The sequence below is a fragment of the Psammomys obesus genome, unplaced genomic scaffold (genome assembly GCF_907164565.1).
Source record: "Psammomys obesus unplaced genomic scaffold, mPsaObe1.curated_primary_1811, whole genome shotgun sequence".
In the NCBI taxonomy this organism is placed as follows: domain Eukaryota; kingdom Metazoa; phylum Chordata; class Mammalia; order Rodentia; family Muridae; genus Psammomys; species Psammomys obesus.
The window spans coordinates 15,422,506-15,448,706 of NW_026585797.1; the positions used below are offsets into that span (position 1 = coordinate 15,422,506).

General features: G+C 41.8%; 1 protein-coding gene across 1 annotated transcript; it reads left to right on the forward strand.

The window, feature by feature from the left end:
• The first annotated feature begins 2,792 nt into the window (after positions 1-2,792).
• Positions 2,793-25,545, forward strand: Ifngr1 (interferon gamma receptor 1). The gene is made up of 7 exons (XM_055599453.1): positions 2,793-3,011; positions 12,538-12,652; positions 16,293-16,456; positions 19,019-19,194; positions 21,617-21,803; positions 22,816-22,940; positions 24,535-25,545. The coding sequence occupies exons 1-7, from the start codon at positions 2,900-2,902 to the stop codon at positions 25,081-25,083; spliced, it is 1,428 nt and encodes a 475-aa protein (XP_055455428.1). The 5' UTR covers positions 2,793-2,899; the 3' UTR covers positions 25,084-25,545.
• The last annotated feature ends 656 nt before the right edge of the window (positions 25,546-26,201 follow it).

Consider the following 26,201-nt stretch of genomic DNA (forward strand, 5'->3'; position numbering starts at 1 on the left):
CCTTGCCCCCTTATCTCCTAATTTATCAGGCTACAATATTGTAACTATGTTCAGAAAAGTTCTACTGAACTACACGTACACCGGATTGGGAAAGTACTTGGGCAGCATACACAAAGCCCTGGGTTGCATCCCAACACTGCAGAAACCTGGTGTGGTGGTGCATACTTACAATCTGAGTGTGTGTGAGGTAGACACAAGATCACAAGCTCAAGGTCACTTCTGGCCACTTAGTAAGTATGAAGCCAGACTGGGAAACATGAGACTCTAACTCAAACAAACAAACAAACAACATAATAAAACTTTTTTTTTTTTCATTAAAATCCAGACAAAGCTACTCCCCCCCACACACACTTATGATACTTTAATCTCATTGTTCTTGAGAAATGGCACTCAGTATTGATACTTCTCTTTCAGTGCTTCTTCCTTGGTGGATCCAAGCTCCATGGGGGCAGGTGCTGTGTCTACCTTGCTCAGGTCAGTATTTCAGTGCAGAGCTATCTTGGGTATCCACAGCAATGCTCTGAAACATTTAATGATGTCATAGGACTCCTCCTCCTCTGAGGGACTAAGGCAATGCTGTGGAAGGATGTTCTGCTGTGGATGATACTGTGAAGCTTTGGCAAATAATTCCTCAGTAATGGAAGATTTATTCCCACCCTCTTCCTGTCAGCAGGAGTGCTGCAACTAGTCATCCTCAGTTGCCAGCATTCTTGGGGGAGGTGCTAAGGTCATGGGAGCCCAAAATCATGCCCTGTTCTAACTTGTGTTCAGTGCTGGGAAGTCATAGCCTCGCTTCTCACACCCATAGAGGGCATCCCTACAAGGTCTTCCCAACTTCCGAGCAGCTTGTGAGGTTGAGATGTCCTGACATACCAGTTCTTGCTCTTTCTCTGCCTCCCTTTTATAAGGGTTTATCTCAGAAGCACCCTCCAAGAAATGTTTTGCATCTTACTTTCCAAGTCATAGTCTGCTTCTTGGGTAAACCAACCTGTGATTTCGACTACAACAAAATCTGTGAAAGGCAAATTACAGTCTGCCCTAAACAGCAAAGCTCAGTAATTCATCCTTGTGCCCATATAATGACTAGATATGTCTTTCATGTGGTGCATACCATAAGCACCCCAAAGGAAATAGTCTTTTGCATAGTGTAAAGCTTTCTTATTCCTAGCACCAAGGAATACTTTGGTGTGTAACTTTTTTAGAGATGGAGAAAGCTGAAGTCTAACCAGAATCATATCTACTGAATCTGAACTTGGGCAAGATCATAAAGATGTATGCTGACATTAAAGTCTGAGAAATACTAGCCTATTAACATAGTTAATTAATTAACGGATTAATTAACACAAAGAGGGAGCTTTCGCTGATAATTTCTAGTCTGCACAATGCCTTCATAACATTTTGCTTAAAGATAGGACTTTCCTTCAGCGCAGACTGCTTGAATGTCATGCCGAGATTTCGGCCTTACAGAGCTTGGGTTCTAAGTAGCAGAGAAAATCAAATCAATGTGCATACTGCAGCAGGTGGGTGTAAAAGTGTCATTAAAAATTGAGTTGGGTGCCGGGCCGGTGGTACGTGACTGTAATCCCAGCACTCGGGAAGACAGAGGCAGGGGGATATCTGTGAGTTCGAGGCCACCCTGGTTTACAAAGTGAGTCCAGGACAGCCAAGGCTAAACAGAGAAACCCTGTCTCGAAAAAAAAAAAAAACCAACTAAAAAAACAAACAAATAAAATAAAGTGAGGTAAAGAGAATAGAAGAATGGGTTACAGTTTAAATTTTTTGCAAAGATGATGATAAGCAGAGAACTGAAGCAGCTGAGGCAGCCCGGTGCTTGTTGGAGCACAACCCTTCAGTGCTGTCTTAATTAGGGGCAAGGACTCTAAACTGAATATAGAGGAATTAGAAAGGTGCAAACTAACGGGCGGTCAGAGAGGCTCTTAGGAGGGCTGATCTCTTGATTGGAGACTACTTAGTAATCTGCCATTCGACATTTCACTATTAAAATGGTCATGCACATTTTTTTTTTTGATAGTTGTTTGTTTTTTCAGAGAATAAAGTGCTTAGGCAAGCACTTTGGATTTGTGTTGTGTGAGTCTGCACACAAGCCGTCTTGGAAACCAGAGGTTTGAGTTCTAGAGACAAAAGTGGTGGGAACTGGAGAAGGCCTTTTGGAACTCTTCTAAAATCTCAGGGTCCCAGACGCCTACATTCTGATGGACGAGATAAGCGTTAGGTCTGGGTTGTGGACTGAGGCAAAAATCTCCAACCCCAGGTTACTACATAAACTGAAAGAACAGCGGAAGGTACTGCCAAGCTGAAAGAAGGTAACGCTTGGATCATTTCTCAGTATCCCACAGCCCGGGTCCTGAATACAGACACGGCGCCTACAATTCCATGCGTCAGGCTAGTCCACGCTGGTCCGGACTTACTATCGCCTCTCGCCCACGCAGCCCGCAGTTCTGCAGACCTCGCCTAGTTCTGGGGTCCAAAGTCCACTTTGGGCCCGCCCAGGCCCCGCCCCCTCGTGAAGGCACCGCCTCAAACCCCACTTCTCCCCCGATCTCCAATCAACGTTAACGAGTCTAGCATTGGTCCCGCCCCTATGCCCAGACCCCGCCCTGAGCCCATCCCTGACGAGTTTCTTCAGCCTTTACCCTTTGCCCCGTAAAGCTCCGCCTGCCCGTGAAGCCACGCCTCCTACAGCCCTGCTGGATCCCATAGGTTGTAGACTTTGGCTTTGGCCCCGCCCAGCGCCCTGGCCCCGCCCAGCTCCCCCGGCCAGCTCCGCTCCTAGGCCTGGCGCCTGCGGTCTTGGCTGAGTAGTGTGCGGCGGACGTGACGCCGTGCCCGGGCCACTGGCGGCACTGGTTCCCTGTCCGAGGGTGTCCCTTGCTCAGGGATGGACCCGCAGGCCGCAGCGCGCAGCATGCTTCTGCTCGCGGTCCTGATGCTGTCTGCGGAGCCCGGGAGCGGAGCTGTGACTAGCACGGAGGATCCGGAGCCGCCCCCGGGTAAGGTCTCCCAGGCGCTGCGGGTTGGGGCGGGAGGCGTCCGGCCGGGAAATCCCTCCCTCCCGGTCCGGCTGCGCCGCCCTCGGCGAGGCAGCCCCGGGACCCGCCGGGCGCCGGGCTCACCGAGGTTTACAGCCGCTTTCACCCGTTCGCCAGCACATAGTCTGCTTTACAGTTACTCTCCAGGGCAGCGAGCGTTTGGCATTGTGTGTACCGCTCACTGTTTACGGACTTCCTTTTCGGGGTGTTACCCAAATCCTCTGTGGAGGAGAGGAGGCGTGCCAACGTATATTAAGATATTTTGATTTTTCAGTCTGGCATTTAAGTATTCAGTGTTGAGGTGCAAGGGTTCTTCTCATAGCTTAACTCCTCGGAGCCTTTGGTTTCACCTGCTTATTGACCTTTCTCAGGAAATATGTGATGGGGGATAGTTCTTCCTGATTAGAGAACTAGAGATAGCAATAAAACTTTTTATCCAGTCTCTCCCTGCCCCTGGTCTTAAGTGTCTAAAAATTTCCCAGTTGGCAGCTGCTGGAAAGCAAGTGGGAACCCTTTACCTCCCAGGTGGGTGCCAGCCCTGAAGCCCCTGTTATGGTTTCCAAATGTTCTGGTTAGGTGTGCAGAATCCCCATTCAGCCTTGCCTTGATGTGACTCTCTTAGATCAAGCAAACAACTATTCACCATAACTAGGAAATAGCCACCTAGATGTAAGTCAACAGAACAGATAAAGTAAATGAAGTGCATATACAAAATGAAATTCTGCTCAGCTGGAAAGAAAAATAAAATCGTGCTTGCAGAAAAATGGAATTGGAAATAGTGTTAATTTTGTTAAGTGAACACCAGATTCAGAAAGACAAATAACGTACATAGACCCTAGATTTATGCATGCGTGAGTGGGTGCCTGTGTGTGTATGTGTGTGTGTAGCCCATGAGAGGGGAGGAAGAGATCTTAAGGAAGGAGGGGTTATAAATAGATGGATAGATAGATAAATGAATGGATGGACGGAGAGGTAGATAAACAAATACGTAAATAAGTACCAAGTGATAAAACTCGTTGATGCAGAAGAGAGAGCTCTTGGTAGTAGTGGTGGGGGTGACCAGAAGCAAAGAGGCAGCAGCAACTGGGGGGCGAATTAGAAGTTACTATGACATGTATGTAATATGTACAAAATGCCTTATTAAGATCTGGTACTTTGGTAATTTAAATTTTTTAATTAAATATAGGATGCATTCATTAAAAAAAAAAATCAAGCAAACAAATCCTTAGTCATCCCTTAGGATAGACATGGTGCCCAAGGCTAAGAATACAGACATTTACATTACTTATTGAGTGCTGGGTACCTTCTTAGCAGAGAGCATCACAGAGCTGTTTTCACACCGGCTCTTGTCTGCATCCAGGATGAGCCACATAGGGCTGCCCAAGTGGTAGAGGTCACTCACTAGGCGGTAGAGTCCAAATTCTTAGCCACCCTGCCATCAGCCGTTATCTAGGGCAGATTGCCTGTCGCTGTGGGCAGTTGCATTATACTGTGATAAGGGCTTGAATTTACTTACAAGCTGTTGGAAGTCAAGGTGGGGTGCCAAGCCCCATCCAGGGGACTCTGGGAAGATTGTGCAGAGAAAGTTAACCCAGGCTTAGAACCAGAGGTCTGGGAGCATGTGTTTGCAGAGATGGGAATGGCATGTTAAGCTAGTGGGATATTGTTTTATCATAGACTGTATGTCAGGAGAGAAGTAGGAAACTGTTGTGTATAACAGCAAAGGATAGAAGTGTAGCTTTAGCTGACTTTACCTAAAACAAAAGCTTTTGGGCTCAGAGAAACCAAGGCAGAGTCAAGCAGAAAATGAGAGATATCAGCTTGTCTACAGGAAGATGGAACACAAGAAGGCTAAGACTGATGGGCATGGTGGTGCTCACCTTTGATCCCAGCACTTGGGAGGCAGAGGCCAGCCTTGTCTCCATAGTGCGTTGCAGAACAGCCAGAGCTACACAGAGAAATCCTGTCTCAACCAACCAGAAGAAGAAGCAAGGCAGTGATGACTGCTACCACTCACCATTTCTTATTTCCAGTGGCCTGGTTATTGACATATTCCCTACTTGGATGAACCATGAATATTGATAGCCTTTGGGGCTTAAAACCTTGCAACTTCTTCTATTCCAACAAAATCCCAGAGGGAAGCTCCAGTTTTCCTAGCTTGGTTGGGTGCCAGCCTGTGTAGGAAGAACATTGTTGAAAGGTGTGGTGTGGAGGGATTCTCAGAAATAGAAGCATGATGTTCCTGAAAGAAGGGCAGGACCTGAGCCAAGAAAATAATGTGTCTTCCCGTCTGGTGTGAGAGGATGTTCTTGTGCAGGTTTAGATAATGCTATTTAGAAAAGCCAGGCATCGTATAAAGTAGTTTGAGGATGAAAGCCCATTAGGAGGCTGGAGGATTCTGTGAGAAATGGCTGTGGAGTGGAGAGGAGCCCTTCTAAAGGAATATTGAGAAGTCAGTGTCAGTTGTGGAGAGAAGACTAACACAGCTGCCTGTCAGAAGCTTAAATGGAGTGCCAGGCACTTCCTTCTACTGTGGTTCCCCTCTGTGTGACTTCATGGTTTGCAGGTCTTCAAATGCTGCCCCTATGGTGAAACCTGTGCCCTTCTGTATTGTACCCTAAACTTACAATACAGGGCGGGTTAGCCCTCCCTGTATTTTTTTTTCTCTCTCTCTTTTCAATACATTCTGTAGATTTTTTTTTTGTACATTTCTTTAGATTTTGTTGTGTTCCCTCTGGTGTTTTTGTTTATTTGTGTATTTTTTCTTGAAGTAGTATCTCATTATGTAACATAAGATAAACTCAAACTGAACTCCCTGGCTTAGCCTTCTGAATTCTGGGATTACAGCCTAGGCTCCTTTTGCTTACAGATAAGATTACTTTAGAGTGTAAACTTCTGATTCACAATCTCTGCAGATTTTGAAAGGTGACATTTTGATTCTAAAACAAATGATCATCATCATCAACAACAAAACTCCTAAGAGACTGAAAACAAATAATAGCATTTAAAAGCTGGCATACAAAATTTAGCAACACACAGCAGTATTGTAGATTTTTACAAATTAGATGAGCAATAAATGGTTTTGTTGTAGTTGTTTGGATAATCAGAATGAGATTTTGATCAGAATGAAGTGACTTCCTGAGAGGAGTTGGTTCATGTGAAATTTTCTTATTAAAGGAGATCTTTATTTTGATGTCCCAAGGGATTCATCATCAAAATACACAACATCCATTTTGTCCTGTGACTTACTGTAATGTATTATTCAGGTTTTGCAGTGGCTTTATATAATCTGATGGAGCCATAAAGCCAAGCATCATTACATGAGCTAGACACTTGTGAAACTGTCAGAAAAAAAAAAAATCATTCCCACTCCTATTTATATGTGGAGATTATAGCCCTTGTTTTATTAAACAATCACAAACAAACAAAACATTGTTTATTGTCATCTGTACTTATATTACCTAAAGCTTTGTTTTCTCCTTGACAAAATATGTATCATAATTCTATGTCATTCATAGGATGCTTGTGGGGATTATCTGAGATGTGCCCTATAGAGTTTGATATGCATGAATTATCACTTTACACATGTGTCATTACTTCAAAAATAGTTTTAAATATTAAATTATTTTAGTTATGTATGAAGATGTATATTGGCTTTGTAAAAAAATCATCTAGGTCAATATAAGAAATTTAAAATTTGCACAGGAGCAAACACTCATTTTTCTACCATTTACTTGATTTTATATTGTTTTTTGTTTTGGTTTGGTTTTTTGTATGCAGAAAAGACTAGTTTTGTTTTTTGTTTTTTTTCAGTTCCCAAACTATTTCTCAACTTAGAATGAATTATTAGTCCAGTGACAGAACACATGTCTAGCATCCAGGAGTTGCTGACTTCAGTCACTGCCAAACACAAGAAGAGGTAAAGGGAGTCTGACATTATTCCTGTTCAGCTGAAACCCAGGGCATGCTGCCGCCTCCTAAAATAGAAGTTGAAATGCATAAAGAAAAACATCTCTTTCCTCAGACTGGGAACAGCTCATTTCAGAGGAAGAATGTCATTATAAACTTATTTTAACAACAATAACAAATCCATGATACTTTCTACTTATCTGAATTTGTCATTCCACTTCTCAGTTTACAATAAGAAATCACTTTTGTGAAAACAGCAGTCTCCCTGTATAGTTTTTCCCACCTGTAGGTCAGTCTATCTTTGCTCTGATAGGCAGTCATTTGGAGGGCCTGGATACTTCATTTCATTATGACCTTTGGTTTTGAGTTGAAGGAGTTTGGGAATTAGGTCTTCGAATAAGATTGAGCCTTTCTGTCTTAGCTAGGGTTTCTATTGCTGAGAAAAGACACCACGACCACAGCAGCTCCTATAAAGGAAAACATGTAATTGGGGCTCAATTACAGCTTCAGAGCTTTAGTCTATTATTGGCGGGAAGCATGACAGCATGCAGGCAGACATGGTGCTGCAGAAGAAGCTAAAAGGTCCTCATCCTGATCCACAGGCAGCAGAGGTGAATGGCACACTTGGCTGAGCTTGGGCATCTGAAGCCTGAAAGCCTGCCCCCACAGTGACACACTTCCTCCAACAAGGCCACACCTAATAGTGCCACTCTCTGTGGGCTAAGCATTTAAACACATGAGTTGATGAGGGCCATTGCTATTTTAACCACCGCACCTTCTCTAGAACAAGTTTCAGAAAACTGTTTTCGTGTCTGCTTTGAAACACTGCTAGGTAGAGTCTTTCAGATGCCTTTTGTGGTAGACTCCTGTCATAAGTTCAATGCACATCCCATTTGTCTTTCTAAATGAGGATTAATCACCTTCGCCTGTGTCCACTTTCTTGATTATCTTCTTTAGGTGTGTAGATTTCATTATGTTTATCATGTCTTGTAGGTCTATATAAGCGAGTATATACCAAGTTTGTCTTTCTCCTTCTGGGATACTTCACTCAGAATGATCTTTTCTAGATCCCACCACTTGCCTGCAAATTTCATGATTTCCTCCTTTTTGATTGCTGAGTAGTATACCAAACCCTCGGCAGAGTGCAGGGAATCATATGAAAGAAGGGAAGTTAGTATGATATGGAAAGGATAGGAGCTCTACAAGGACCAAATATATCTGGGCACAGGGTCTTTTCTGAGACTGACACTCAACCAAGGACCATCTATGGATATAACCTAGAACTTCTGCTCGGATGTGGCCTGTGGTAGCTCAGTAACCAAGTAGTTTTCCAAAGTAAGGGGAACACGGACTATTTCTAATAGGATCTCAAGGGCAGGCTGTTTGACCCCCACCCCAGGGGAGGAGCAGTCTGTTAGGCCACAGAGGAGGACTTTGCAGCCAGCCCTGAAGATACCTGATAAAACAGGGTCAGATGAAAGGGGAGGAGGTCCTCCCCTATCTGGGGACTTGGAAAGGGGCAGGGAGGAGACCAGGGAGGGAGTGTGGGGTTGGGGAGGGAATGAGGGAGCGGGATACAGCTGGGACACAGAGTTAACAAAATGTAACTAAAAAGAAAAATAAAATAAAAAAAAAATAAAAAAAAGAAAACTGTTTTCAAGAGATCACGAAATTCGTAAGATTGTTTTAGTCTGTGAAACCATTCTAGTATAATCTTAAACTTCATAACAATAATACCCCTTTGCTTTCTCCACATTTATTTTTATTTATACAGTGTAAATATTATGGATAGGAGTTTGCTGTGAGCCTTAATTATTTGAACTACTCTACACTGCAGTTTAAAGGTGAGGTGGTAAAATTTGAAACTTAGTGACAAATATGACAGTTTTCATGTTAAGTTTGGCAAAGACAAGAGTGGTAAATGTCTAATAACCAAACCACATGGTTTCTTCTCTGGCCATTTAAACCACAGGTGTTGGCTATCTTTGGGTATAAAACCAAAAGTTTCTTTTTGGTAGTAATTCCTGTATAATCCATTGAAACTTCTTCCTGTCATCTGTTTGCTTGATCTGGGCTACATAATGAGTTGAAGCCCAGCCTTGGCTACAGTGAGAACCACCCCCCCCAAAAAAAACATCAGTCAAACAAACAACAACAAAGCACCCATTGCTGCACAAGTCTACTCTCGTTTAGTAGTTTAACGTTTCATGACACAATGGCTTCTTCCTAAATATAAATGAACTTTGATAATATGTTGAAAGTATTTAGCGTGACTTCTGTGTGGCCTTTCCTTGAGGCAGGAACATCACATTGAATATATACAGTTAGAATTTTATTTTTACTGGGAATCCCTACAAGGGGGATCTTAGGAGCTAGAGAGATGGCTCAGGGGTTAAGGATAATTTCTGCTGTTGCAGAGGACCCAGGTTTGGTTCCCAGCCCATAAGGTGGCTAACAATGATCTGTAATTCCACTTCCAATGGACCCAATGCTCTTTTCAGGTCCCTACAGGCACCAAGCACTCATGTGAGGCACATAATGTTCACGTACACACTAATAAAAAGAAATCTTAAAATATCCTAAAAGGAAATGAGTTGTTGGAAGTTGGAGGAAAGGACATCCTTGCGCTATGGGGGCAGGAGGCTCAGCAGCTCTTGCCTGTAGAAAATGTGCCTAGTGTGAGCTTTCTGATCCATCACAGGCAGGCCCCAAGCCACGTGCTGAAGGCATTGCCTGGTTTTTGCTCGCTTCTTGTCAAAAGCATAAATGCTGACAAATTAACCATGGAAAATACTGTTGAAAAGAAAGCAGGGTACCAAGGCTTTTATTGAGGCCCCTGATCCGTTTGGGGTTTTGTGCAAGGTAAAAGATGAGGGTCTAGCTTCATTCAGCACCGTGTGCTGAAAATGTGTTTTGGCCTCTGTCAAAAACCAGGTGACTACAGAAGCATGGGCTTATATTTGGGTCCACAACTCTATTCAGTTGATTGTCTCTATCTTTATTCTGGTACTATGCTATTTTTATTGTGATAGTTTTGTAGTAGAGCCAGAAATCGGGGATTATGATACCTCTAGCAGTGTTTCTGTTGCTCATGATTGTTTTGCCTGACCTGGGTCTTTTGTGCTTCCATCTGAATTTTAAGATTGTTTCTTCAATTTCTGTGAAGAAATGCATTGAATTTTTTATGTGGATTTCATTGAATGTATAATTACTTTTGGTGGGATGGACATCTTCAGAATATTAATCCTACTAATCCATGCACACCGGAGATCTTCCATCTTCTGGTGTCTTCTTTATTTCTTCATTGTTTTAAAGTTTTACTGTACAGGTCTTTTATATTCTTCTGTTTGTTTGTTTTTAGGGTAAAGGTCAAGCCAATCAAAATCCCAGCATGGGTGGGAGAGGAGCTCAGGAAGACCCACTTGTCACCCTCAGCCAGGAGCTCTTGGCAGTGATGGCTGCTTGAGGAGGGAGACTGTCAGTTTATGCAGAGCTGCAGCCCCTGATGGGCTGCTCCCAGCACATGGCCCCGCACCATGCACCATGCACATACTGGCAGCACTAAGGGACTCGATGTTTTTAAAAGAAACCAAAGTTGGGAGAGAAATGGGATATGGGCAGTGGGAGCTGAGAATACATTCAGTCAGAACATTATAGCAAGTATGGATTTCTCAAAGAAAGAAAGAAAGAGTAAAGGGCGAGGGAGAGAGCTAGCAGTTTGACATTTTCAGGTTCTGAACAGCAGATGCTGCTGAGAGGAAGAGGATTGTTTTAGCTCACAGTTCCAGATTGCTGTCTGTCATTGTGGGGAGGCCCAAGTGAAAGGAACCTGAAGCAGCTGGCCATCATATTCTCTCTCAAAGCAGAGAGAAATTAATTAATGCATGTGTGCTAATTGCTCAGCTTCCAAATTCAGGAATTGTACAACCCACATTTAGGTTTCTTTACACGTCAATTAACATAATTAAAACAATCCCTCACAAGACTGTTCATAGAACAACCTGATCTGGATAATCCTTCGTTGAGACTCTTATTTTAGATGATGTCACGTTGGATAATTAAAACTACCACAATGTCCCACTCAATAGAAGACAATGCCCGAAGTAACTATTTAACAGGTAACCAGGAAAGGACCTGGGATTCTTACTAATTGGCCCAGGGTGTAATTTTTAATAAGAGCAATTATATCAGAGTATATTGAAAAATGTAAGCTTGTGCTTGGATGCTCTTAGCATATTCACGGAAGATGGAAAGGTATGCATGGGAGCCACTTTACCTGCTCACATTGCCAGTCATTGATGTCCTTTAGCTTTTAAAGTCAGTGATGCTTAAAGTCATTGATGTGGAATGATCTTAACTTTGGAGTCACATCCCCCTTGTTACATTTATGTTCATCTGCCTGTTCTCTCATGTGACTCTTGTGATGTAACAGCTCTTTTAGGAGTGGTATCAAGGAAAAAAGGTACATTCCAGAAAGCACAGGGTTGATAAAACTAAGATGACCAGTGGATGCTTCAGTGTGCTTAGGCACATTTCCATGTGCTATTTAGAAAACAAAACAAAAACAAACTATAAAGGTTCTATCACAGGGGCTATTTTAGAGTGAGAATGAGAATTCATAGGGTGGCCGGTTCTTCTATAGACCCTGAGTACAGTCTGCACTGGCAAATATTGAAAATTCCAGTGATTGCAATTGAGTGATAAATTATTGTTATTGCAGTAGGCAGAGAGTTTATTTATCAGAACCACTAAAATGTTGTGGGCGTTTATTTTTTTATTCTGCACGCGTGTTTCCCATATACACTAGTGCCTTTTCCCATTGCTGTTTCAAAATACCCAACAAAACAGCATAAGGAAGGAAGGTCATGTTCAGCTCACAGTCTGAGGGTGCACTTTATCATAGCAGTCAGTAGGAGTCAGCTCATCACATTAAATCCACAACCAGGAAGAGAGAGAGAGCTGACAGTGACCCTCCCCCTCCCCCAACCCCTTCCTCCTTTTATTCATTCTGGAACCCCTCTGAACAGTGGTACTCAGCCTTCCTAGCCACCCTCTAATACAGTTCCTAATGTTGTGGTGACCCCAACCATAAATTTGTTTTCTTTGCTACCTCATAACTATGAATTACAATGTAAATATTTTTGGAGATAGAGAGTTGCCACAGGGGTCATGACCTACAGGTAGAGAACCACTGGCTTGGAATGATACCTCCTGCATGCAGGGTAGTTTGTTCCTCCTCAGCTAAAACTCCAGAAGCCACCCTCACAGACACATGCAGAGGTGCTTTTCCTGGGTGGTTCTAAATATAGAGCCTTGTCTTGAAATAGGAGAGTGGAGATCAGCCATCACAGTATAAGTACCGTGACAGTGTTTTCATAATTTCAGATGAATCACAATTCTCCTGTACATTTTCAGTAGCACGCTTCCTCTAAGTTTGCTCTGGTTGAAATAATTCAGTATCTACTAAATTGATTTTCACTTTCATGTGTATGTTTGTCTAACACTCCATCACATAAGCTTTTCTGTTGTTGATGCTAGTTTCTTACCATGGTCCATTTTGGTTTTGGATCTTTTACAGTTCCTGTACCAACGAATGTTCTAATTACCTCCTATAACATGAACCCTATCCTATGCTGGAAATACCAGAACATGTCACAGACTCCCTTTTTTACTGTACAGGTAAAGAATTATGGGTGAGTATTGTGCATTTATTATTTCTATTCTGTTTTAATCTGAATCTTTGCACATTCCAGAACTCTCTGTGTTCTTCCATTATCCTTCCTTCCCACTCACCAAACTTTATCAACTATCTGTAGATGTCACAAAAATTCTAAGGATGCAGATTAGTGCTTATCAGTAGTGAAGTAGAGAAATACCACTAACTTCCAAGATTTCTCTCTAGTCTTAGTAAACTAAGATTTATTAATTGTTAGCAAAGAGTAAACATGTTTTGCAGTTAATGGCAGTGAGGGAAAACACCACTTTGACAGTAGTTTAGCAATACCTCATGTAAGAAGGAACCAAACCGAAGCCATTTTGAATAAAACTTCCATTTTTAATAGGAGTCAAATAAAGTTTCAGTTCCCAAGGCCGCCCAGCCTTGTAGAGAGACATGTACATGGGTAACTGACATCCTGGCTGGCAAGTTGAGATGTGAGGACCAGGCCAGTCACCCACCACAGTTGAATAAATCAACCTGAAATGTTCCTAGGAAAGTCCCTTATCCCTGATTCGTGAAAAAAAAAGTAACTGTAACTTGGCACAGATATTTGTGGTTTTCACACTTAAAAGCTCTGTTACATTCTGGCTCAGGGTCACAGTTCAGCTCCCATGTCTGTTGTGCATCGCTGATCAATCAGTAGCAGCTTGATTACAATAACTTTGTCTTTTCTGCGTTGACCTGGCATTTGAGTTGTGTTGGATCTAAGTAGACCCCATAACATTCAGAATAAATACTTAACAGCTAAGGCAGACTCAAATGGAAAGCAAGACTTGACTGAGGATTTGTCTTCTCATGGTTTAATTAAGGTTAACAACTTTTGATAGGCATGCTACAAAGGCAGTCTTCATATCTACCACACAGATCCTGGTCAGTGATTATCCCAGGCTTGGTAACATGTAGGCTGATCATTTGACAAAAATCTTAGCACGCAGATCTATCCATTGTATATTCTTTTAAGTAAATAACCTATAGGGCAAAACTCTATAAGGACATGAACAGTGTGTTCTACACACCTCCACAGATATTTCAAGAACTGTTAGTTATTATAACTCTGTCAGCTAGAGTTACTGTTGTAGCAATGAAGCACCATGACCAAAGCAACTTGCTTTGGTTTATTTGACTTGAATTTCCAAATCACTAGTGGTTCATCATTGAAGGAAGGGATCAGGACAGAAACTGAAACAGGATGGGAAGCCGGTTGCAGGAGCTGATGAGGAGGCCATGGAAGGTGCTGCTTACTGCCTTGCTCCTCATGGCTTGCTCAGTGGGCTTTCTTATAGAAACCCCATGACCACCAGCCCAGAGATGGCACCACCGACAGTGGGCTGCACCCTCCCCCATCAGTCACTAATTAAGAAAACATTAAAACTCTGAAAAACATCTTCTGTTTGAAAACTTGAGACAGTGACCCTCATGCATAATTAATGTGAATGCAAAGTAGATCTGGCCAAGGGGAAGAACATGTGTCTGGCAAAACTTAATCTGCTTACCTGGGCATGTTTTTGTGGTGCTAGAGATCAAACCCAGGCCTTTACACACGCTAGGCAAGCTGTCTACCACTGCGCTACACTCCCCACCTCCCATGGTGCATTTGTGCTTGTTGAGTGTGTGAGTGCATGTTTGTGTGCATGAGTATGTGGAGATGTCATTCCTCAGGCGCCATTTGCCTGGAGATTGCCAAGCAGGCTAGTTGGACTGGCTGACAAGCCCCAGGCACCTGTCTGTCTCTGTCTTCCTAGCCCTGGGACCACAAGCACACACCACCAAACTATTTATTTTGTTTTGTTTTATGTGGGTTCTGGGTATTGAACTCATGCTTTACATAGTAAGCACTTGATTGAACTGTCTCTCCAGTGTTTACTTTTAGACCTGTTAATTCATTACCTGTAAGATACATTGTTATAAAAATAGAACTTAAAGCTGAATAGGAAATTGAACAAATGATGGCTACAGAAACGGATTACTGCATTAATTTTGTAAAATACAAAAGAAATTTCTATGGCCCTAAACGTAGTGATTTCCAGACTTTGTTGTTCAATGGAAATAAAATTAAGTTCTGTAAGATACTAGGCACATGCAGTGGAAGCCAGTGAGACTGGCTTCTCAGGAACATAACAATGTTGTGGAAACCAGTAGGGAGAACCTTATGTTTTCCTTGGCAAAATGCTGACTCCAAGGAACAAAATGAAGATTTATATGGAGATTTCAGGCAGTTTGTTTGGCCTGTTGGGTTGGTTTGACAGGTTTTTGTTCCATCTTTGGAGGGATGAGGTCAAGCACTCTATGTCCAAGCAATAGCCCCAGCCTGAAGAGACAGAAAGGAAAGTAGAGAATCTCCCATGTGGCTGACGATTATGGGGATGTCAAATTACCCAGTAGGTATCTTACTGGCCAAGGATGAGGCAGCTTAAGCAGCAATATCACTAGGAACATGATAAATAAGGAAGAAACCCCATATCTATATTGTCATTAATTAATAATGAAGTTGAGAGAATGAAAAACTCTTGTGTGGACAAGGAATTTCTAAAATGTTAAGTTTCAACAAATAAAGCTGATGTCTGAGGTGTTGTCTTTCTGTAATAACTGTAAATTTTACTAAAATAAATAATTAAAACTAACCAAACAACCTGACCACAGTGAACAGCTTTTTTTTTATTTTTTTCACAATTTATTCATTATGTGTCCCGATTGAAGCCCCCTCCCTCAATTCTCTCCAGTCCCACCCTTCCCTCCTCTTTCTCCTCCCCTTCCCCCAGTCCACTGAAAGGAAGAGTTCTCCTTTGCCATCTGCCCCTTGCTTGTTAAGTCTTATCAGGACTGCCTGGATCCTCTTTCTCTGTAGCCTGGCAAGGCTGCATCGCCACAGGCAAGTGATCAAAGAGCAGGCAATCGAGTTCATGACAGAGGCAGCCCCTGCTCCTCTTACTCGGGAATCCATACGAGTGAGTGAACAGCTTTTGTAACGTGTTTGAATGGAGCCATGTCTGTATAAACGGGTTCCATAATGACTTTTAAAGCAGAATTTAAAACTTAAATATATGAAATATATTGTATGAATCCTATCTCTTCTAAGGAATTTATAGGAAGAGTTAAGAACACTTTATCTCAAAAGCTTGGGACAGAATTATTTCATATTTCTGACGTTTTTCAGATCTTAAAAAGTTTATATATAAGTCACATATAGCCTAAAAGTAACTTGTAATTTTTATGGTCTTCTATGCATTTTGTAATTTATTTCTTATAAGAATTGAACCCAGTGCTTTGCACATGCCTCACAAACTTTCTATCAACCAGCTACTTCCCTAATCTATATGATATTTTAAATAATGAATTTCATTCATTAAACAAGCAACTTTTTATGGTGTCACATTATCTTTTCTCTGGAACAAAAGGTTTAGATTTTAAAGCCATTTGAATTTCAGATTTTTTTAGATTAAGAATTCTTTTAGATTAATTCAAGAGTAAGGACTTCTTCTTTCATCTGGCATCTCTGTCATATTTTAATTGAGCCTTTCCAAGCAGCTGACTGGATGAAAAGCAAAACACAGATAGATAGCTAAAGTTTGTGTGATAATAAGATTTATCTCTGTCTCTGTTCCTTTTTATTATAGAAGTAAATGGATTGATTCTTGCACCAACATTTCTGATCATTGTTGTAATATCTATGAAGAAATTGCTAATCCTGATGAATCTGTCTGGGCCAGAGTTAAAGCTAAGGTTGGACAGAAAGAATCTGTCTATGCAGAGTCAAAAGAGTTTATTACATGCCGACAAGGTAAGTAGATTGTATACATGTATGACTTTTTAATAAATTAAATTTAATTAAGTTAATACCTAATTAATTTGTATGTGTATGGGTGCTTTGCCTGCATGTATGTCTGTGCAGCACATTCATGCAGTGCCCTGAGAGGCTGGAAGAGGGCATCAGATCCCCTGTGACTGTTACTGTAAGTGGTTACCAACTATAGTATGGGTGCTAGGTACCAAGTTTGGGTCCTCTGGAAGAGCAGTGCTCTTAACCACTAAGCCATTTCTCTAGTCCATGCATGGATACATTTTAATTTTGAAGTATTAACACTTCTGTGTATGTTTGTTTTGATTTTATTGATAGTTACTACAAGTGTCTGATAAACATTTGACAGAATTTAAGGAGCCAATATCTTTTTCTTCCAGGCCTCATAAAATAGCACTGAACTGGCCTTCAGTTTGCTACTTTAGAAACATTTAGCATCCAGTCCATTCAAACCCTGACCAGCATTATGACCAGCATTGCTGGACATAAGCTTTTCCCTCTCTGTCCACTGTGAAATTCATTTCAAAGTTACATCACAGAGGATTTGTCTACTGGGCTCATTTCTCCTACCTCCTTTAAGTTTTTGAAGACCTGGGAAGCATAAACACCAATGTAATACAGTTTCAAGCTGGTTACGGTGACCCACACCTGTAATCCAGCAGGCAGCAGGCTCAGACAGGACTTAGTGAAGCAATTAAAGTCAGCCTATCTATCCCAAAGAAACAGAAGTTTAGAGTTCTTTCATGTCTCTGAGCCCAAGATTCTCAGCTCTTTGCCCTCCCAGCATCCTACCCTATAGTTTACTGGTCTCAGCTCTCACTTTCAACTCCAAAATATTCAAGATCAGTTCTAATCTCTGGTGGGGGCATCCCACCTTAGCCTGTGCCCTCGTCTGCTAACGTCGATGGCTTCGCTTCCAACTTCCCTTCCTCCGCAGCTCACCCTGTGTGACTGATCACTTCTGCGCTGTCATGCCTGTGGGGTACACGGCCAGGCTTTTCCAGAGGCCCTTCCTTTACTTGCTTTAGGTATTTTTATTCTCTGGGTTCATCTGACACATGCCATCTTCATGGCAGATTTGTCCACCACAGATTTATCAAGGACTTAACGTGTCCCAGAAAGTATGCCTGAGATACACAGTGGGGAGTCAACACCAGACCTAGGCGGAACACAGTATGTGCGCAGTGCACATGAGAAGCATATGCAAATGTTCACCAAACAAACCCCATACACCAGAGAAACAGGGATATGCACAGACTACTTGAGTGTGTAGTTCTGATTTTCACAGTAAAAAGTGAACCATTCTCTTTGATAACCTCCCCAGGGTCAGATGGAAGGGGAGGAGGACCTCCCCTATCAGTGGACTCAGAGAGGGTCGTGAGAGGAGATGAGGGAGGGAGGGTGGGATTGGGAGGGGTCAAGGGAGGGGGCTACAGGTGGGATACAAAGTGAATGAATTGTAATTAATATAAAAAATTAAATTAAAACAGTGAACCATTAGCAAACTTTTATAGAACCATCCTCCAGACACCCATAGATACTCAAAGACACTAGATTTCAGTGAGGAAGATAACTAAAGAACTTTCTAGAACCTGTGCAAATGGCTCAGTGGTTAAGACCACTGGCTGTTCTTCCAGAGACCAGGTTCAAATTTCAGCACCTTCATGGCAACTCCATCTGTAATTTCAGGTCCAGAGAGTCTCAAACCTTCTTCTGACCTCCACTGGTACCAGACAAAGACATGATAGATAGATAGATAGATAGATAGATAGATAGATAGATAGATAGATAGATAGATAGATAGATTAGATATATAGACAGATGATAGATGATAAATAGACAAATGATAGATTATATAGATAGATGATTAGATAGATTGATTGTTAGATGATGGCTGGATGATAGATTGATAGATAGATATAGACAGATGATACATAGATGATGGATAGATAGATGATTTATGAATGATAGAAGATGATGGATAGAGAAGGGGCTTTTCAGAAATAGTTTTTAGGGAATAGTTTTATAGTTCCTTAAGCTACAAATAAGAAGGTATTTACTTGAGTTTCTGTTTTGTATGTTTATGTGGGGGCAGAGTGTTGGGGAATGAACCTTGGGCCTTTCGTTGCTAGGCAAATGCTCTACCATTGAGCTACATCTCCAGCCTACTGTTTTTATTTTTTATGGTGACAGTAATTTCCCTAGGTTGGTTTCAAACTCATTCTTTAGCCCAAGCAGGTCTTCAGCTGCCCTCCCCCCAACCCTTCTAAATAGCAAGGATTATAGGCCTATACCACCAGCCCAGCCTTTTCATCCTCTGAAAAACAACATTTATCACTAATTGCATTTTCCTAAAGTCAAAGTCAGAAGTGAAATTAAATCACTGAAACAGTTTAAGCAAGAGAACTTCTTGTCTGAAATTTATTAGACATTGTATTCTTAGAGTGTCTTCTAGATCTTTGCAGAGTTGTTCAAATGTGTCCATTGATTTGGGTAGATTTAGTAGCTATGCTGAGAGGAATTATACTTTTCCTTTCTCCCCAGGAAAAGTTGGACCACCTGGCTTGGACATCAGAAGGAAGGAAGACTGGCTCGTTGTCCATGTGTTTCACCCTGAGGTTATTATAAACGGAGAAAGGCTTGGAGTGATGTTTGATGATATTAGCACCTGTCACACATTCGACTACACAGTGTACATGAAAAATATTACAAGTGGAAAGGTGTGTATTTCTCTTTGATCTTTTTAAAAAAGAATTGTTCTATAGCTTGTGCAGTTGTCATTAACTGTGATAAAGGCAGACTGGTCATGCACATGCAGATAAGACTCATGGGTCATAGATTCTGGTAAGAAAAAGGAAAACTATGTAAATACTATGAAGGGACCCAGAATTGAGTTAGTTGCCAACCCTGGCCACATGAATGCATTTAAGTTTTCTCTTTGCCTGTTTAGTTGTAGGGCGCTCTCTAGAGTATTACCCTCTCTACATACCTGTTTCTCTCCTGGTAAGATGAATATCACCTTAGTATTTTACTTCCCTCACTGATAATAAGCAGTATATAAAATAACATACAGCTATGATTTATTTTTGAAAAGTAAGTTAACAGTACAACTGCAGTGACTTGATTATACTACTCTGGCCGTGGTATGGAGTCCATGCCTTGGCTCAAACTGTACTCCCTCCATTCTGCACAGTGCCGCCATTTATTTAATATTAAGTCCATACTATGTGCCTTCTAAGGACACAGAACTACAGAAGTGAAAAGTACAACAAAACCCGGGATGGTCCAGTGCAGCAGAGGAGGGTTGGGGTGGCCTGCAGGGCTGCAATAATGCTTTCGGTGGAACCCTGTAGGAGAGGCAACAGCTGCAGTCCATGCTGGGCTTAGAAGCTGATCCCTGCCGCTGTACATGGGGACACGATTGGAAGCACAGGAGCTAGGGAAGGCAGCTGCACAGTTGGCACACGAGGCACCACAGTGGAGCCAGTGGTCTTGGAGAGAGGGGCAGATGGGGACAGAGCAGGCACTGGAGGGGCTCACTTTTTTCTTTTCTCTTGAGTTAGATGCTGCTTGCTCATGGCTCCTTAGAAGTAACATCCTCTGTTCCAAGATGCCCTTCACCACTCCATCTGGCACATCCTGCGTACTTTTTGGGTGGAGGGCTGTCCTCTTTGAATTCTTTTCATACTCAGTAGATTATTTCATTTCCTGTAGCCCAGTTGCTTTTTCCTTGTTCCTTATTGTAGAATTTCTCTTGTAATACTCTTTACTCCCTGTCACATTTCTTACCACTTAACTGCATTGAATTGTCAGGCATATTAAATCAACACTGTAATATATACGTATTAGTCAGACTGACAAAGTGGGAAAGTTGACTTAGCTCACTCAGTCTGTGGAGACACAAGGTGTGATGTTTCCATCTGTTCAGCTCTGGTGAGGGCAGCAGACAGGGCACAGCACAGCAGCGTGTGTAAAGTGATAACCACTTTGGCTCCCTTTCTTCTTGTGCTGAGGATCAAACTCATGACCTTACACATACAGGGCATGCAGCAAGCTAGGCACCACTGTCACAAGAGGTTTCACCTCAGAACAGCAGAAGCAAGGGAAGGATGGGGTGGAGGTTGGGGGCAGTGGATCTCAGTGCATTCCAAGGTCACGCCACTACGACCTACAGACTTCTGTATTCATTATTTTCCCGTCACTGTGACCACATATCTGACAGAAACAACTTTAGAGAGGAAGGATTCATTTTGGCGTTCGCTTTCTGAGGGATTAGTCCATGGTCACCTGGCTTCCCTTGGATAGGACATCATGGCAGGAGGACCATGTGGTAAAGGAAATGTAACATCATGTTTCAGAGAATGAGGCAGGAGAGGCCAGGACAAGGCCCTGTCAAGGGCCAAGCTCCAATGACCTACCTATTCCAGATAGACTGCACTTGTAAAAGTTTCCAAAACCTCACAAGATGTAACTATCAGCTGAAGACCTAGGCCTTAGTACATAAGCCTGTGAGGGACATTTTACACTCAAAGCTTAACAACTTCCCGTGAGGCCCTGTTTCTTAAAGATCACCTAGGCACACACCAGTATTGCCGCCTCAGACAGCTGCCCGTTGACACACAGGCCTTCCCTGCCACCTAGCCAAGCCATAACACTCACTGCCTCTGTGTGTCCAGGCCCTAGCACAGATGATCACGTGCTATAGCGAGTAGAACAAATGAACTGCGAATGTACAAGGGATCTCTTCCGCCATTGTTATGTCCTCAACTGCACAGAGACCCTGTAGCCCTCATGTAGCTACTTTTGTATGCTTCCTGTGAAATGCTTTCCTCTCTCCCCAGCTGCTTCTAGTACTCTAGGAACGAGGTAAACAAGGATTAGCTAGTTCCACAGCTGAACATTTACGTTCTTCAAGTTTTAAACAATACGTGTTCCCATAGAGGTCATTTTAACAAATGTGCTTTCTCATGTCGTGTTAGTCACAAATTGACTTATTATTTGATAGCAAAGCTTATTTTAATTTCATATTCACTCAATACATGTTTTTCTTCAGTGTTTAATAAGATAAATGCAATGATTTTCACCCTCAGATTAAAGAAGCCATAAGGAAGCCATACACTTTAATATTGTTTTTCTGTGTAGACCCTAGAGAAGAAGCATGAGGTTGATATAGAAGATTGTAATGAGACCCTGTGCCAGTTAAGCATCGTCGTGCCCACACTGGACTCTGAATACTGTGCTTCCGTAGATGGGCTCTCAAAATACTGGAATGTTAGAACAGAAAAGTCGGAAGACGTCTGTATTTCCCTTTTCCATAACAACAGAAAAGGTAAGTTCTTGACTTTTCCCCCAGCTGAAGACAGAATGCTAACCGAAGCAGGGTATCATGAAAAGAAGCAGGTTGGTTTATAATTTAAGCACCTGCCTTTTCTTTTCAAAATACCCGATAGTTCCTTTTCCCAGAGAAGTCAAAATTAAAACCGAGACGGCTTCTCAGGCATTGAAATGTACTACAGCAGCCTAGAGAGCCGCTAGAGGAGTGCTGCCCTCTTGACCCAAGAAAGAACAGACACATAACAGTGTATGAAGTATATATGTGAGTATCTATTTCAGATGGTAATTTGAAAAGGTGTTAACTTGAGAAAGTCAGAAGAGAACTATGAAGATGTCACAGAAGGTAAAGGCACCTGCCACTAACACAGGTGGCTTCAGTTAGGTCCAGGACATACATAGTAGAAGGAAAAAAACAAAAACAAAAAAAAATGTGTACATGTACATATCTACACACAAATAAATTTAAATGTAGTTTGTCTTTCAGTTGAGAAGAAACAATTACCTGGAATCCTACCATTAATCACAGTTTGGTGTTTTCTTTGCATTCTGATTTTCTCTTGGGTCTGTCAGCAGAGTTACGGTGATATATATTGTGTGGTATATGTAATTTTGTCTACTGCTTATGCTCTTTATTTTTTAAAAGGGTAACTGTTCCCATAGAGAACAGTCTTTAGTTCCAACTCAGCGGCTATTGGTTTCCCCCAAGATATCAAGACCACTATTTTAGTTTGAGGGATAGTTTGCCATGGGGATTATTGTTGAGCTTCATAAATGTCACAGGTGGGTAGGACTGATTGATTGTCTTTCTTAAGCACTGCAGTGAGTGCTAGGAAGAGCCTGATCTGTAGCTAGGATGTACACTGGGTTTTCACTCAGATGGCCCAGTTCTGTTGCAGTGTTCTTTCAAGTACTGATGATAACATTTGCTGAAGAATGGTGATAAGACTTTTGATACATAATAGCAATGTTCTTGTCTTCTAATTTGTAGCTGTTCCTTTTGTTTCCAGATTCAATTTGGATTCTGGTTGTTGCTCCTTTTATCGTCTTTATAATAGTTATCCTGGTATTTGTATATTGGCATAATAAGAAGAATCCATGTAAGAGAAAAAGCATAATGTTACCTAAGTCCTTGGTAATGTACTTATTTATTTATTTATTTATCTGTCTATTTATTTATTTATTTATTTATTTATTTATTTATTTATTTATTTATTTATGGATCCTAACCTTAATTTGAATCTTTTTTGACAGTCCCTTTGATAATCAGTGTCATTCAGGAAAATGATGTTCCCTGATGAATAGCATTTTATTTAATATTATTATAGTACTTTTCACTATAAATTGCCATCCCAAAGCCACATATATTTTACTTTGAACCAGGTACCTCTTATAATTTTCAGGATGAAAACTGACAGGTTTGGTAAGGAGCCAGTGGTCTAGAGGGAACAAATGACAGTAGCACAGTCAGTGTAAGTATACAGTGTGATAGGTTCAAAGACAGAGGCTTGTGCATGCACCAGCAAAGACCTTGCCTCGCTGGGGTGCGTGGAGTTAGTTATAGCTCTCCAGAAGGCAGCCATGCTTTCATCCTTAGAGCAGCATACAGGAGAACCAGCCCACAGCCCCCAAAGCTTGGCTTTTGAAGAGCTACAAACATGCAAATTTCATTGCTGTTGGAGATTAGAAGAAAAGATGGCCCAAAATGAAACTGTCACAATTGACATTTAAGTGTTGTCACACGTCAGTCTCTTGAAATGGTTTAAACAATGCTTAAAGGTAATGAAAGGGTGACACACTGATTCATACACAGCTAGAATAATAACTAAAACACTCAAAGTGTGCAGTGGAATTTGCTGTAAGAAAACTGTCTCCAAGGTGGCTATGAACTATCAATAGATAGTAGACAGTACATATATGATCTATATGTTCTCCTTACTAGTAGGAAGTCACCTTGTAATAAGCTATCTCATCCTCATTCAAGCAGAAAAATGAACATGACCCTGAGCATTTGGCAGCAGAGATATAACTGTATGAACCTTGCCAGGAAACTGCAGGCTCAGCACAGCATTTTACATAATCCTTCTAATCATTTAGTTTGAGGAAATAATTTTATAAATAAAAATGTGTGAAAGACTCAACATGTTCTATGTCTGTTAAAGAAAATATATCACTCTAAAGAAATGCCGAGTCACTGACATGAAATTACACTGGTGAAACTGTTGCTGTGGCTTCCCCACAGGCACCAGGAAGATGGTGTGCAAAAAGCAATGTGCATTTATGAGATGTTTAATGACTTCATATCAGTAGCCTTAAATAAGTTCTACTAAAAAGAAAAGGCATGCCAGGTGTTTAATCCTTTAATCTTAGCACTCAGAAGACAGAAGCAGGCAGATCTCTGTGAGTCTGAGGCCAACCTGCTTTACCTATCAAGTTCCAGGCCTTGTCTCTAAATAAGAGGAAAAGCCAGTCCACATGGTGGCACATACCTGAGGCTCTCGCACTGGGGAGTATCAGAGCAGTTCAGGGTCATCATCTGCTACATAGTGACTTTAAGGCCAACCTAGGCTACATGAGACCCCATCTCAAAAAACCAAAAAGATCAAGAAAGAAAAATATAATGAGTTAGTTTTAATTATGTTTTCTGAAATACGTCATTTTCTTCTTAGGCCTTTTTTTAAACAAGCATTTGAATTCAGTAATTTTCTGTCTTTATTCTTTCTACTTAGCTCTCTGTGGTAAGAAATGTCACTTCAGAGACAAAACCTGAATCAAAATATGTGTCACTTGTTACAACGTGCCAGCCAGCTCTCCTTGAGAACGAGAGAGTAATCTGTGAAGAACGCTTGTCCACAACGACGGCTCCAGACAAGCCAGGAGCCGCAGAACATGAACTTTCAAAAGAAGCAGAGGCCATGATCACTGAAGGAAGCACGTCTCCTGTGACCTCTGACAGTCCTCCAACTCCAATACGAAGAGGCAGTTTTTTCCATTTAAGTAGCGACCAGTCAGGCCCCTGCAGCACTGCCACCTGTCACTCCAGACATGGCTCTGACAGTGGCCTGGTGGGATCAGGCAGCTCTGGATCTGACTCCGAAGTTCTCCCACATACCCCAGAAACAAAGGCTGTAGGGCAAGACCCCACCCCCGTGAGAAAGGCCCCCACCTCTTTTGGTTATGATAAACCCCACGTGTTGGTGGACGTGCCCGTGGATGGCGGCGGGAAGGAGTCCTTGATTGGGTACAGACTCACAGGAGATGCCCCTGAACTGTGCTAAGACCACCCAGGTCCTGCCGGTGGTGAAGGCCTGCTTTGATTTCAGGAATGATGTACCTTTGCTGATACTAACCATATAAAATGGCTGATTTCTCTCCGTGTGGAAGGAACCTGTGCCAGTTTACTCTGTCAAAGGCACGTAATGTTGCTTATGAGCCCCTTTCTGGATGTGTTAGCAGTAGTGAATTTTACTCTACTAATCTTGCTCCCTGCAGCCACTGCCCCTCCATCCTATAACCTCAAGGAACATGGTGGGCTTTTTTTTTTTTTTCAAACACCTTCGTATTTCTAAGTTCATGTATATAGTATGTTTACATTTTTCACTTTGAAGGAAAAGCTGAGGGCTACGTAAAGTGAATTCAGGCAGATAGAATCTGATGGAACACATCATACAAGCATGTACATATTTTTTTTTTATGGAGCATTACTTGTGATTTTTAAGTAAAATGTTTTGAAACCAAAACTCATTTGCTCAGTCATTTATTGAAGCACTTGGGCAACCTGCCATAGTTATTTGTTATATTTTATCTATAACCTGTAAATATCCATTAATGCTGTAGAATTATTTTTTAGTGTAGATGTATAATCTTTAATTTTAAAAATAATCTCTTTTAAAATGGGTCAGGAAATGGAGAGATGGCTCAGCAATTAAAAGCACTTATTGATCTTACAAGGAGCAGGGTTCATTTCCTAGCAGCCACACCGTGCTATCATCCACAACTCCAGTTCCAGGGGACCCAGCACCCTTGTCAGACACCCCCCCCCATTGGCACCCATGCACATGATATACAGGCAAAACATTCATACATGTAAAATCGATAAATCCTTATAGAATAGGGCCTTTATATCTGTTTTCCAGTACATAGTAAGTAGCTGATGGATAAAAGCCTGTTCCAAGTAGTTCAGAAAGAGAAGCAGATTTCACTGGACAGCAGGGGAGCAAAGAAGCTTTCTCCATGGAGTGAGGGGAAAGCCTTGGGACAAGTGTTCTATGGAAAGAGTGCTCAACAAGTGCGTGCCGTGCCGACAGCCTCTGTTTTGCAGGAACCCTTGATTCACTAAGATGGAGATGTAAGCTCCAAGCCAGAGAAATTGCTGCGCAGGTGCAGTGCAGCACAT

Excerpts from the sequence above, each read along its gene's own strand:
- Ifngr1 (XM_055599453.1), top strand. The coding sequence starts at position 2,900 with ATGGACCCGCAGGCCGCAGCGCGCAGCATGCTTCTGCTCGCGGTCCTG. Across the intron at positions 3,012-12,537 it reads GGATCCGGAGCCGCCCCCGG|TTCCTGTACCAACGAATGTT; the intron begins GTAAGGTCTCCC and ends GATCTTTTACAG. Across the intron at positions 22,941-24,534 it reads TAATGTTACCTAAGTCCTTG|CTCTCTGTGGTAAGAAATGT; the intron begins GTAATGTACTTA and ends CTTTCTACTTAG.